We start from the raw sequence: 14,384 nt of genomic DNA, 5'->3' as shown, positions 1-14,384 counted from the left end.
TGGTATTGATGGTTGCTGCTGAAGGGTGCAGCCTTCACCACAGCATAATCTGTGACTAGGGATGCAAATAGCATGTCAGCTATGATAACATTCATTTTAACCTAGTCTCATTCAGACAAATGCGTAGTTAAATAGCCAGCTACTTTAAACCCAGACAGGCAGAAGGTATGCAATCCTTGATATTTCCAATAAAATGAATGTGCAAAGAGTTGTAGGTCTCTTTTGCAGACCCTGGGCTGCTGCTTGAGAGACCCATTGCCGTTCAGGGTTGAAAGTACTGGATTTGACAGTCTGATTCAGTGCTTCAAAGATGACCCATGACTCTGTTTCAGCCACTAAGTAACCTGATGTAGCAATTTTGATAATGGTATAAATTCTTCTTGAACTCAAAATGTCCCAGATCCCTACTTTTTATACAATTAGCCAAGTTCTTGTTTTCCACCTAGAGAGGCAGAGTAGTGTAGTGGTTAGTGTGTTGGACTAGGGAGACCCAGGTTCAAATCACCATTAAGCAATGAAGCTCACAGGATGAATTTTAGGTAATTCAACCTCAGTCACCTTAAGTGGTGCAGCAGGGAAATGCTTGACTAACAAGCAGAAGGTTGCTAGTTGGAATCCCCACTGGTACTATATTGGGCAGCAGCGATGCTGAAGAAGATGCTGAAAGGCAACATCTCACACTGCACGAGAGATGGCAATGGTAAACTCTCCTGTATTCTACCAAATATTTTCTTTGGTATTCTACCAAAGAAAACCACAGGGCTCTGTGGGTGTGAGGAGTTGAAATTGACTTGACGGCACACTTCACCTTGCCTACCTCACAGGGTTCTTGTGAAGATAAAATGGGGTGGGAAGGATTTATAAGTAATATCACATGCTAGCTGCATGCTAGTCACTGGTATACTTGCAAAGAATGCTGGGCTATGTGGATCATAACCTTACTAATCCTGTAAAGCACTTAAGCAAGGGCATGCAATATGATGAGTTAGGCCTTAGCTTTTAAGAGATCCTGAGTATGTATTCTTCCTTTGGAAATTTAAAACTTATACTTGAATCAGGGGGCTTCTAGTGGAAAAGAGAGAGTAAACTATGCAAGATTGAAATCAGCCCATCCATCCAGTTTTCAGTGTGTGTGTCTAGGGATATATAGGAAACGAATACATAAAGACGTCATTCAGGCCAGCTGATAGAATTGCAACCCTGTAGAACTTTAAGCATTTAAATATTTTTCAGTTAGGAGGAAACACTGTTTATCTAGCTACAGCACTGAAAATAATGGTGGTTGACTGTTCACAAATTGGGTCTATGAAATAGATTTCAGATTTAAAATATCTTGAAATAAATGTAGACCTCACATTAGAACTTTGCAGAGTTTTAGATTTCATTTATGTATTCTTCTTCCTCTGTGCCCTAAAATATTTCTGGTATAATAATAGATAACTAGCAGAGCATCAGCAGCGCCCCTAGTTCTCCCTGTCACCCCCCCCCACACACACACAGCATCCAATCCGGTTCTCTGCCCCATCTTCATTTTGTCTCCATCCCTTCAGCTGTTCTCCCCCACCTCCACATCCCTTCAGCTAGTTGTTGTGCTGGCACTTTCTCTTGGCCGGCCAGCCACCACTTCCTCTTCTTCCTCTCCCGGCAGCTGCTTGCGAACTCCTGCGAGAGCTGCCATGCACGGCATTAGCCACGGGTATGCCTTAGAGAATTAGACCGATTCCCAGTTCCATGTGTAGAACTGAGAGATGGGTATTAATGAGATTTGGGAAAATGTGTTTCTCTACAGATATAGGTGGTGTTATCTTTACAAACAAACGAAGGGTTAGGTATTTTCTGTGTTTTGTTCTGCAGAATTTGGTAAGCGCAAACAATATTTCTAATGGTGAAAGTGTTATTGCCAAGTAATATCTTGAGACAGTGGAGTAGCTGTATCTTCTTTTGGGGAAGGCTGTGCTCACTCAGTTGGTGGAACAGTTGTCTAGTTTGATGAAACCACAGATTCAATCCTTTCTATCTCTTATTAATTATACGTTATATCACTAAATGACCTCTGACTCAGATCTTGGAGTACTGCTTGTGAGACCCATTGCCATTCAGAGCTGAAAATTTCCAGACAGAGCTGACCCCTACTAACTTTGCAAAGAGGCACCTTTTAACGTGGTGATTCTCTTTATTTAGCAAGGGGAGAGTAACTGGCCCTATCCACCCCCAGCACAGTACCTCCAGTGACTGTTGCTGGTGTATGTTTCTTTTTAGATTGTGAGCCCTTTGGGGACAGGGATCCATCTTATTTATTTGTTATTTCTCTGTGTAAACCACCCTGAGCTGTTTTTGGAAGGGCGGTATAGAAATTGAATAAATAATAATAATACAGCACCTGCCACACCATCAGTATGGATCCTTTAAAAGGAGAGCGCTGCTGTCGCTATGTAACCTGAGACCAGCTATTCTGCAGAGGTAGAGATTCATATTGTAGTCAAAAGCTCCCTACCTTCAGACAATAGCACTGGTAGATTCTCCTTCTCTACTATGATTGTTGGCAAACATGGTGTGGCTGGTTATTCTACTGCTGGTATGCATCTGTGAGTTCCATTAGCACTAATGATAGTATTGGTAGACACTGAAGTAACTCAATGGTAAGATGAGGTAACTGATCTGTAAACATTTCACAAGAAGTGACTGTATTGATTCAATATTTGTAATTGGGTTGACTTTTAAGGATTTGTGTGAAATAATGTAATGCCCAGTTTTTTGACATAACCCTCCCTCCCAGGACATTGCAAGGTCATGGTTCTGTAGAATAATGTAATGAACGAATATAATAGATGCTTATGCAGGACGGGCTGTCACTTCCATCAGTCGAAAGAATAACAAGGACATGCTGGTTTTATTTCAGGAATAAGCTGATCATTCCTAATGTGGAAGTTATTAATATATAATTAAACTGGGCTTTATATATGTATATTCCAACACTGGATGTTCCTTAACAAGATATTTCAGACCGTTTGACATATTTATATTATTGGCTATTTTTGCCAATTGTGTGGCCTTAGCTGTTTACATCCCATTCCCAGAAGATGATTCTAATTCAACAAATCATAACTTGGTAAGTATTTTTGGATTATTTTCCTGTATTTGTATTGTTAATTTGTGCATGGAGCCTTCAAAAAGAGAGAGAAAAATTGTAAGAATGAATTATACATTTAGTCAAGGGGGGGAAATGTGAAGCAAAATTTTCTGCTTTGGTTCCTAGTCACATTAGGTGTATTCTGGTTTCTGATATGAGATGTTTTATGGTAATGATAAATTCTTGGGGCAATACAAATGCATTATAGGAGAAAGAGTAATTTTATTTATGTCTTGCTGCTGCTTATGTTACATGCTGTTTTGTTGCCTTCATGCTCTTTTTCTCTTGTACAAAGCCCTATGTGAATTTTTTTCTTGAATTCATTATTTTAATTTCTTTTGGGGGGTTTAAACAAAAATAATGGTAGTGTTGCATGCTTTATATTAATTGAGGTGCATTTTGTAACAAATTATTACAGCACAAGAATTTATACAGAGATCATGTATATCATCCAAGATTGAATTTGAGAAGAAGTGACTTGAGAAACTATGACTAAGGGTCAGTTAAAACATGCTTGAGCTAGCAAACTCCTCATGTGGGGCTATAACCTTTCTATGTGCCCATGGGCAAAAAATAATTATTTTTATAATCATTATTATTGAAAAGTGTTCTGATGTGAAAGATCAAGCCCAATATGAAAAACTTGCTATGTCAGACACCAAGCAGTTTTTAAAAACTTAATGTGGGTGGTTTTCACACTGTAGGTAGGTCCTTTATAGCAAATCACACACATCTTCCTTGTCTGAAAACCGAGGTGGTCTACAGATCCTGTGTAAGGGCACTTCCTCCTCCAAGTGTGTGGCCAGGGGAGAGTGGGCTCCTACATGTGATGTCACATGCAAGGTGCTTGATCAGTACCTGGAAGGGCCAGCACAGCCTTCTAGACCTCATTTCTCAGCTGACTTCATGGTCAGTTGAATGTCTTCTTGGTTCTCTACCTTTCTCCGAGTGAGGGACAGACTGAAGAAGACACCCAGCAGACAATGAAGAGGGCTGGAAGATGAGGTCTGGAGGGCTGTGCTGGTCATACCACTGCATGCTACATCACACGCAGAGGGTGTGGCCAGCGCCAGAAGGGCCAGTGTGGCTCTCCAGACCTCCTTTCCCAGCTGGCTTTGTTGTTGGCTGGCGGTGTCCGTATTTTCTTGGAGAGCATGGAGAAAATGAAACCAGTGGACAATGAAACCAGCTGGGAAATGAGGCCGGTCAGAGTTTGAGGTGAGGGGCGAGCCAGGTGGCTCTTAGGAGCTGGGTGGCTTGGGTTCTTTGAACCTGCCTCCTGCCCCTGTTCTCCTCAGATAAGCAGATGCAAATTGAGGTGCAAATTATGGTGGTAATATTTACTGCCTTTGTTTTATTGAGCAAAAATAATATTATTACTGCACATATTCATTATGTTTAGTAGGGTAGATCATTCCTAAATCAGTATATTTACTTTTGTATTGAAATACTTTATTGGTGTGTATATTGTATTAAGCCAAATAAAAATAATTGTAGAATTCTGGTTATACAGATTTTGCCTGCTTAGATCTCAGATTGAGATTTGGTGTAGAAGGAACACCAGATAAAGCCTGCAACAATTAAAAAGTGTCAGTTTATTTTTCCTTTAGAAAATAGCTGTCATTGAAGAGTTCTGAAATACTGAAGACACTTGTTTGAAAATCTAATTTAAATTAATTACCTATTTTCTTAGACAATGGAATTCTTTATTTTTAATCAATGTTATGTGTTCCTCATTTATTGAGTCTATACTATTAAACTGCTTAGACAACAGAGCTCTGGTGAAAGGCAGAATAATGCAGGTCAATGTAAAGAGCAATCTATGCAGCAGTGTATCTGAGCCAATCAACAGTCGGCCTTTGCTCTCAGAAATTTAGGGCACAAATCTCTGCATTGTTGTCAATCCACTAGGAGGTCTGTACTGATATATCAGCCTGTACTGATATGCTTTATGAAATATCATCATAAAGCATTACTTGAATTGGCTAAAGCATCTGTCTGTGTCAGAGATTGATAAGTTTTTAAGAATTTCAATTCTAAAAAACAAGGATAAACATTGATCATTTGGGTCCAATTCTAGGATGTGTGCCTTGCTTATATTTAGTAATTATTTTGAGCACTACAGAAAAGCTAATTTTTGGTAACATTTATTTTAGTGGTATACTTAAGAGAAAGTTACTCAGATGAACAGAGTGCAATTTGTAAAAAAAAAAAAAAAAAAATCAAAATCAAAATATACTTGCCTAGAGGCCAAGACTGGAGTCTACCACTTGAGATTGCTGCATATGACTTCTACTATAATAAAGTCATTGCCCAGGGCTTTGCCAGGTTTGAGTTGCTTAACCATGGCTTCAATTTCCACACACATGACTGGTACCCACTGGGGAAGCTTCCAAACCACCATCCAGCTCCAAATCAATGCTGGACAGCCCTTCCTGTGCGTATAACGATAGAAAATGATTCTCCCATACTCTCGCAGAGATAAGAAATGAACTAAGAGAACTCTTGGGCCAGAGCAGAGCTATAAGTCTCCAAAAGAAAGCTGGGTTCTTTAACTGGGACACTGATATCAATCGATACCAAGAGGCTTTAACAGCCTCTTTAAAAACGTTTTTGCATCAAATGCTTGTAGTGCTTCTATAATGCTTTTTCTATATTAACAAATCCTGTGTAGAGTAGTGGGATGGGTCTTCATACAATTTAAAGTACCTTACCACTTCATGGCAGTCAGAATCAAATCATGGGCAGGAAGCAGTGCCTTTGCCTCTAGGATTGTGAGATTCTGATGTAGTTAACACTGGTTGAAGCAACTGAATAAGGTTAGTATAATTTCCCAGGATGGAGTTTTCTGATCCACCATCAACAATTACTGAATGAATCTGGCTAATTGGCTCTGAAGATAAAGTTTTAACAACTAGAGCTTTATGTTGGGGTGACCACTCTGTGCAAACTAGGCATAACTCGTTATCCAAGATAGGAGTAGGACTAAAATCTAAAAACAGTTTATCAAAGACTCTCAGACAAAGTGTGCCTAGAAAATGATCACTATCAGGACAGATGACAATAGAAAACTTATGCTGAAAGGGGATTAGACACCGGTCACATTCTCATGCAACGTGAAACCAGAGGTCAGTTTCAAACCGTGAATTGCATCACAGATGTTCAGCTAACTGCGGTCCAGCAACCTCCGGTTTCAGGACAGGGGAGCCCCTCCCTCTTCCTGGTCTGCTGAGGCTGCATCCCAGCATTCTCTCTAGTGCTTGCATCGCCAGACTGTGGGCAAGGTGTCAGAATGTCACAAGAGTGGCAGCCATTGGCCACAATCCTGAAGGGGGCGGGCCGAGTGCGATTGTGCCTTTTTGGAATGGTCCACCTGCTCTTGGTAGGGAAAATGCATTTAAATCCCTTTAAATGCTATGCCATGCAAGCCCTTCTTCTGACAGCAATTGCACTGCTGCCCTTGCAAGAGCCCTGCAACAAAACTGTCCTGCACATTTCTGGGTGAGCAGCGAACTTGGGTGGCACTATTTCCCTGTTACTCTGGAAAGGGAAGGGAACATGACTTCCTAGGACGGGATATGTATAGGAGGGAGTGCAAAGGATCCTGGGGTCTGTCCTGCTGCGACCAAGGATGCTCTTGCAGGGGCTCACCCTGGAAAAGCAGTCCATGTAGACCAAACCATACTCCTGTCCCCATGGCAGCTTGCTGTCAGGGGACTAGCACTCTCATGAGAGGGCCAGTCAACTGGGGAGGACTGCTGGGTTAAACACTTTCTGTCTTCCACTGGACTGCATGCTCGTGGGTTGAGCTAACCCAACAAGGGCCCCCCGCTTATGTGGGGCCTCTGCTCTCTAAGGTTAATGATAGAACTCTTGCACAGCTACCCCCTCTCTCCAGGGAAACCTTTCACACACCCAAAGGAGATTTTGATACTCCATGTGTCTGGCCATAGATGGGTGGGCAGACTAGGGAAACTCCAGGTCCGGGGATAGATCTTTACACTCATTCAAAATTCCTGGTTTTCTGAAAGGCATTGCTATGTATGGAGATCTGCCACCGTGAGGAACTGCAGGAGAGGGCAGCACCAATTTCCAATGACTTCAGGAGAGTGGGGTCACCGTTTGGGGCAAAAACAAAGATGCCCATGTTCAAATGGGCAGATGGCCTGGCAGAGGACACACTTTGACAGCTTCTTGGCAGCAGTTGCCAAGGTGGGGAGAGCTGTTGGTGGGGTATCTGAACCCACAGCTTAGTTGGATAGAGCAACCTGGCTGGTCAGCATCTACCATCTGGCCCCCATGGCCTGACCCTCTCAGGAGAGAGCAGTTGCGGGTGGGTCTGCACCACCGTCTCTATGATCAGGGTTCCACAAGCACCTCAAAACTGCACTTATGGTGCCATCTGCGTTTGGACATAATGCTGCTGCTGCAAAACCTCAGGTTATGGCGGTGAAACTCCCTACAAACTGAAGGTTCAAATTGGGGTTGGCAAGGCAAACTGCAGGTTGCTTTTGCCACAGAACTGGTCACTGGATTACATCTGTGATTTGACAACGTCACAACTCTGGCATGGAGACACTGGGTGACATAGCAATAGCAATAGCACTTACATTTATATACCGCTCTATAGGCGGAGCTCTCTAAGCGGTTTACAATGATTTAGCATGTTGCCCCCAACATTCTGGGTACTCATTTTACCAACCTCGGAAGGATGGAAGGCTGAGTCAACCTTGAGCCCCTGGTCAGGATCGAACTTGTAACCTTCTGGTTACAGGGCGGCAGTTTTACCACTGCGCCACCAGGGGCTCTTATCTGGGAACTTGGGACATAGGATCCCGAGTTCCCAGATAAGAACAAGAAGTTGCCAGACCTCTCTCTACATGCTTGGGCTCCACTGAGGAGGCAGGCTGCTCCCGCAGCATCTCTGAAAAGTAGACTGAAGAATCAGAGCAGTAATAGCATAAAAAAGGGGGTTATTAGCAAATAACATTCCAGGCTCCAAGGCAGGGCAGAATCCTTGTGGTCAGAAGGCCTTAAATAATGCAAATCTGCATCACCATTGGCTACATGATATATCCCTGCTCAGGGGTGTGGTGGTGGGGATTTACCATACAGGAAAAGGAGCTTTACCATACAGGAGACTGTTCAAACAGTGAATTCTCCATAGCTTTTGAGTCTCTTTGCGTATCCTTCCATGAGCTCTCCTTTGGATTTTTTTCTTGCCCCCCCTTTTGTTTTGTTTTTGCTGAGTTTTGTTCTTATCGGTTACTTATGTGATATATAATTGATTGCACAATTCACAGTGCATATGCAGTGGCTTGTGTCTCACAGCATAATGCAGGTGCTGTGAAATGCAGGCACTGATGTGGGTCTCTAACACATGCAGTGATGGTGCTGTGTGAGGGAGCAGTACTGGAAATACTGGCCTCTTGTGCAATTGTACCTCACACAGTACTTACATTATTTTCAGTTGTTCCCAGTACTGCACTCTTGCACACAGCACTGTCACCACATGTATTAGAGCCCTACAGTGGTGTGGGTGTTTCTGGAATGCCTGCATTATGCTGCAGGACATGTAATCCAGTATATTTTACTGAATGAAACTTGGGGTGGGCAAACTGCTTCTCATGGGTAGCTTCTCATTGTTGCAGACATGCCAGGCCCAGACTATTTAGGGCTTTGTGAACGGCATTTTGAATTGGTCCTGAAAGCACATAGCAAACAGCTCCAGTTGAACAATTAATATGTTTCCTATAACATGCACCTATAAAGGAGCAGGCAGCAGAATTCTGGACTACCTGAAGATTCCAGATCATCAGCAGATTGTCACATGTGGAGAGCATCACAATAATTAACTGCATTAACTATTGACATACACATATTTAGAATTGCCAGGTTTTGACCCAGAGAATACGCCTTTTAAATCCTCTGAGGCATGAAGAGATAGTGCAGTGACTGTGCCTTTCATCCCATTCCTCCATCTGTCCTTTATACAATCTCCTTGCTGTCTGCAGTAGCAAGCATGACTCTAGTCATGCCTCATACTGTGTAGGAAAGTACTGTAGGTGAAGGGAATGATGAAAGTACCAGGAAGGCACAGTAGCTGCACCTTTACTTTGGAGCCTTTCAAAATATAGGCACATTCTTTGGGTTAAAACCAGGCAATCTCCTAGCATTATGGTTTAAAAAGTAGTTGGCAGAGTTCTGAACTTTAGAAGGGGAGGAAACATTTGAAGGGTCAGTCATTTGTGAACAAAACACTGGAAGAGTAGCTGCTTTTGTGTATGCTTTGTTTTCAAATATGAGTAGCACCTCTTCTACTTAACAGTTGTGTGTTGTTTTGCAATAGAATTGCATGTCTATATTAGGAGATGAAGACATTTTGCTGCATATTGTTTGAAGGGTAAAAATAAATTGTAAGGATCCAGAGCACATTTTTTTTAATTCTCACCCTGTGAAGCATACTGTGAAGTACTAACAGTATAATCGATTATGCTGACAGTGAGTGATTTACTTTAGTGAAAAATATTAGTCTGTCAGCTTCTCCATTAAATGGCATTTATGGCTAATCACAAATCAATCAATATTATTACTGTCACCGGCCAGCCATAAACATTGTAAGCTTAATCTGTGTTCCACTGAAGGCAATCAACAAAGAATAAGGGTTAAAGGAAACTATTCATTGTAAAATCTATTTTTTAAAAATGATTTTTACAGAATGGTTATGATTGACAAGGTTTAGAAATGGAATCTACAGATCAATTTATCTCAGCTAAGACACACATTTTGCAGTGGTTTGCAACTGAGACTGTTGGAAATGAAATGAACCTATAAAGATGTACAGAAAATGCCAGCTTGCTCTGCATAATTAATCGCTCAGTTCTTTTATGTGGCTGTGATTTTTGCTTGTGATTAGTGGTTTGCAAAACATTAAGGTCCAGAGAATTAACTGATCAAAATTCAGGTTATTGAGCTGCATTTGTAGGCAAAACCTGGGTTGTCTACTTGTGAGCTAATAAGAGAGAAGCCCAAGGGGAAAAATAGTAAACAGTATCTAGTATTGTTGGCTTCAAAGTGATGAATCTTGGGAGTGAGACTGGGGAGGGATGAGGAATAATCTTGCCAATAAATCATGGTAATTGTTAGTCCAGAAATGAATACTCAGATAAAAAATAACATTCACTAAAACATAAGCTCAATGCACATTTGGTTCTCAAAATCAAATGGGCTGTTACATGATATTAGGAAATGTATAATAAAACCAGGTAATATAATTACGTTGTTACACAACTCCAAAACTTTAAATGCTGTGTGTGCAGCTCTGTCTCCCTCCCCCCTTTAATCCTATAAACCCGGGTTTCTTAACCTTGGGCCCCCAGATGTGATGGACTAGAACTCCCATCATCCCCAGCCATGTCCATTGTAGCTGGGGATGATGGGAGTTGTAGTCCATCAACATCTGGGGGCCCAAGGTTAAGAAACCTTGCGATAAAGAAAGATACTCCTTCTTAAAAAGCATAACGCTACCATTTAGGAGAGATAAGTGGGGCTGAAGGAAGTGAGAGATGGATAACAAAGATGACATGATTACGGAAGAGTTCATAGTTTATTAACTCATTAACACTAAATAACTCTTTTATAGTTCTGATCTAGCTAGGAGCTCAATATGGTAGCAAGCTTGTGCACATATACCTAGCTAAATGGGGAACTGTGTATGCATCTAGGTGGTTGGTGTGTGTGTGTGTTGTTTCCCTCTCTGGTCCAGCTGGGGCTGCACTTGTGGACTTTTTGTTTTTGTTTTAAATGATATCCTGGTGTAAGCCTGTAGTAAGGGACTCACCCTTCCTTATGAGAGCCAAATTTTGGCACTGTACACTCTGCCCTGCTGGTTTTGTACTTGCTCCATTGGATCAGAACAAGTAGGTTTAAAATGGACAATACAGTAATGTATATGCTTTTTGAAAAACATGCAGCCAACTTTCTTATTAATAGCTGTAAGATGAATGCACAGGTAATCTGTTCACAGGTTTTTCTGCTTCCTGCATTCCATTGTTTTGTCCTTGCTAATTATCTTTAATTGTGATGTGTATGGAAGTACTTGGGGAAGGCAGAATGAAAGTCTGAGGAGTTGACCTTTTTGTGGATAATGAAATGTACACTACAAATGTATATTGGTTTTATGCCCACATAACTGTTGTAGCTTCCCTGCAAAGAATCTTGAGAATGTAGTTTGATGAGAGTGGTGATAATTTTTGTTAGAAATTCCTAGTCCTTCTCACAGAAGCTTTGTTCTAAGATTCTCTGGGGTCCAGTTGAAGTCTATGTTCTAATTATGGCCTTAGAAGCTGCCGCCAACAACATCATGAATGTATTGCGGATTAACAGAAGTTTAAAGGCAGAGCTGTCCATGGTTGATCACTGAAGTGGAAACCTGAAATTTGCAAACAAATGCTATTTTAATTATGGCTTGTTTTTAAAGATAATTTGTCGAATTGGCTATTGAGGTATAGTAGAACAGAAATCTAAACTTTCCTCCTCTTTGAACTATCTTATGAGCAGATCCAATGAGGTAATTTCACCTAATGAATATTGCTAATCTTGAAGATCTGTACTGTTTTAATTTGCCTGTGCTTTTAGAAAAGCTTTTTGCTGATTACTACTCTGATTTTGATTAGATTCTCCTGCTGTTGAATACACAATATTTATATTGAACTTCAGCAAAAGACAATTCTGTTCCTTCAGGACATTTGATTCTGGAACAAATTGGTAGTGTGAGCTCAGTACTATATTCAGAATTTCTCCTTTCCCCCCTTTATCTGTGGGTTCCATGGGTTGGATCTTAACCTTTTGCTCCATGAACAGAATTCTTCATTTCAAGGAAGGACATCTTCCATACTCTCAACTCTTGGCCCATGAGCAGAATAGAAAGAAGGGCCTCCATTTATGGATTTGGCCCTATGATATAATTGAATCTTCTCTGCCAAGTGCCTGCCCACCCTTCCCCCTCTCTGGTGCAGCATCAGTGCAGCACTAGAGAGATGAGGATGAAGAGCTATAAGCACATTTTTTGGGGGGGCCTTTGATCTCTCCTGATTTCCTTTACTCTGTTTTCAGCGATTGCCTCTTATATCTCTTGTGTTTCTTACTCTTTATCTTTTTGGTTGACATGGAGACTAATGCTGCACTATGCTCTGAGGGCATTGTCAGTTGGGTGGTATATAAATTGATTAAAAAATAAATAGTGCAAGGATGCTGGTGCAACAGTGTGCTTGCACAACCTGGTATGTGCCTCATACTGTGCCTCATATATGTTTCAGGGAATGATCGAAAGCTGCCTGGTATCCTTGTTTTGAAAGTGCAATGCTTGCACAAGCAGACCAAGACTTCAAGACATTATGCAACTTTAAGAATCTGCTCACTACACAACCTTCTTGTTAGGGATGTGTAAATACGTTTCAACGTTAAAATGTTTATACTTGAAATGGGTCATTTTGAGCTAGGAACAAAACCCAGTTTCAAGTCGAAATGTTTCGACATTTGGGTGTCATTTTGGAGGCCTGTTCTCCCTTTCCTGATTGGTTTTCTGGCACTAGCTTGTGATCTCCTAGCTTCCTGGTTGGGTTGTTATCATGTAAATCAAGTGTTATCCTGGACAACTGGGCCCCCATTGGCTGGGGGGAGGGAGGAGGGAGCCCAAAGGAAGAAGTTGCTATAGTTGAGCATATGGCTATGCTTGCTGTTAAGAATGCTGCTGTGACAGCTGTTGCAGGAGGAGTCATATTTGTCTCTGTGAGAGTGCAACTTCTGCCAGTGATGTTACTGCTGAGCAGGCACTGTGGCTGGCAGTGGATTTTGGGTCAGTGATTCTTTTTTGGCAATTTTTGGACTGTTTTTGAAATGTGTGTTCTGTGTTGAGAGAGACAGTTTCCCTTTTACTGTGATGCTTGCAGTTTTTTTCAAGGCAAGGTTGCAAAATGCATTGCAAATTGCATGTTCTGGGAACAATGGGGAAACTCACAACACCCCATTGTTGCCCTTAGGTAGCTCCTAGGGACACCAAAGTGGGTTGTGTGGTAGGGTAGGATGGGCATTACCTCCCACCCAACCCACAAAAGAAATGGGCAGGTGAGCAATTTTAAACAAATTTTTAACCTTTCCCCCAAACACCCATATGATCCTATGGGGTTTTGAGAAAAGGTTAAAATTTTGTTAATAATTGCCTGCTTGCCCATTTTTTGTATGTTACATGGAATAGACCTCACAAGGCTTTGGAGTTATTTCTATTGAAACAACCGGTTCAGCCACTGTTTTGATGAAACGTTTTTGGCCATTTGCATTTTGTTTTGAGCTCAAAACAAAACAAAAAGTCTATTTTGTGCACATCCCTACTTTTTGCATGTAGACCTTTGTTGCACTGTTTCCTACAAATACACACTATGAGTACTAGTATGTGCAGGTCTTTGAATTTGAGAACATTTCCCCCCATCTATGCAAAATTGTGAAGCTTCCATTAATTCCTTCCAGTTTCATTTTCTTTGATATTGTGGTGCTGAATTGCCATATACATATACATCCACACAGAGTTTTTAATTTAAACATTGTGGTTTTCAGCTATGTATATACATTCTACAAGGCAAAATCTATAAAGCAAAATCTAAAGCCAACCATGTGACTGGCATGCAGGAGGAACAATGCTTTTGATCATATCATTTATCTAACACGGCAATAACTTTGACAGCGAAACACCTCTCTTTTGTGAATCCTTCTGTACCTTTTTAGATGTAACATCTAAACATGCTTTAAGAGAAGAATAAAGGCCTTGAAATACCATTAGTTTGATTTTGCCGAGTGGGGATGCAAATGAAATCAAGATATTACTTTTTCTTATTCTTTTCAGAATTAGCCTAAAAGAAAACAACAACCCAGAGATTCTGCAGTTTTTTCCCCAGTGGTATTTAAAACCCAACAAAATATTGACCTAGTTTATTTACTATTTATTTATTATATTTTTATAACACCTGGTATGTACATCTCTAGGCAGTGTACAAAATTTAAAATATTGAAAAATCAGATTAAAATATGAAACACAATAAAAACAATAGTATAAAGCAGTTATTAAAATGGATTTAAATTAAATCTAATTAAAAGCTTGCAAGAACAGGAGAGTCTTCCTGAAAACAGAGAAGGAGATGCTCTTATTTCAGCAGGGAACATATTCCAAAGTCCTGGGGCAGCCACAAAGAAAGCCCAGTCC

The 14,384-nt window shown here is 40.9% G+C and overlaps 1 protein-coding gene across 17 annotated transcripts in view; it reads left to right on the top strand.

The window, feature by feature from the left end:
* Positions 1-14,384, top strand: part of CACNA1D (calcium voltage-gated channel subunit alpha1 D) — a 455,958-nt gene that overhangs the window by 14,282 nt on the left and 427,292 nt on the right. For all 17 annotated transcript variants that reach the window (XM_053289171.1, XM_053289170.1, XM_053289177.1 and 14 more), the window contains exon 3: positions 3,004-3,109. In XM_053289171.1, coding sequence (XP_053145146.1) covers positions 3,004-3,109 — 106 coding nt within the window. The remainder of the gene's footprint in view (positions 1-3,003; positions 3,110-14,384) is intronic.

This window comes from Hemicordylus capensis, chromosome 2 (genome assembly GCF_027244095.1).
Source record: "Hemicordylus capensis ecotype Gifberg chromosome 2, rHemCap1.1.pri, whole genome shotgun sequence".
Classification (NCBI taxonomy): domain Eukaryota; kingdom Metazoa; phylum Chordata; class Lepidosauria; order Squamata; family Cordylidae; genus Hemicordylus; species Hemicordylus capensis.
This window is presented reverse-complemented; position numbering and strand designations above follow the sequence as displayed.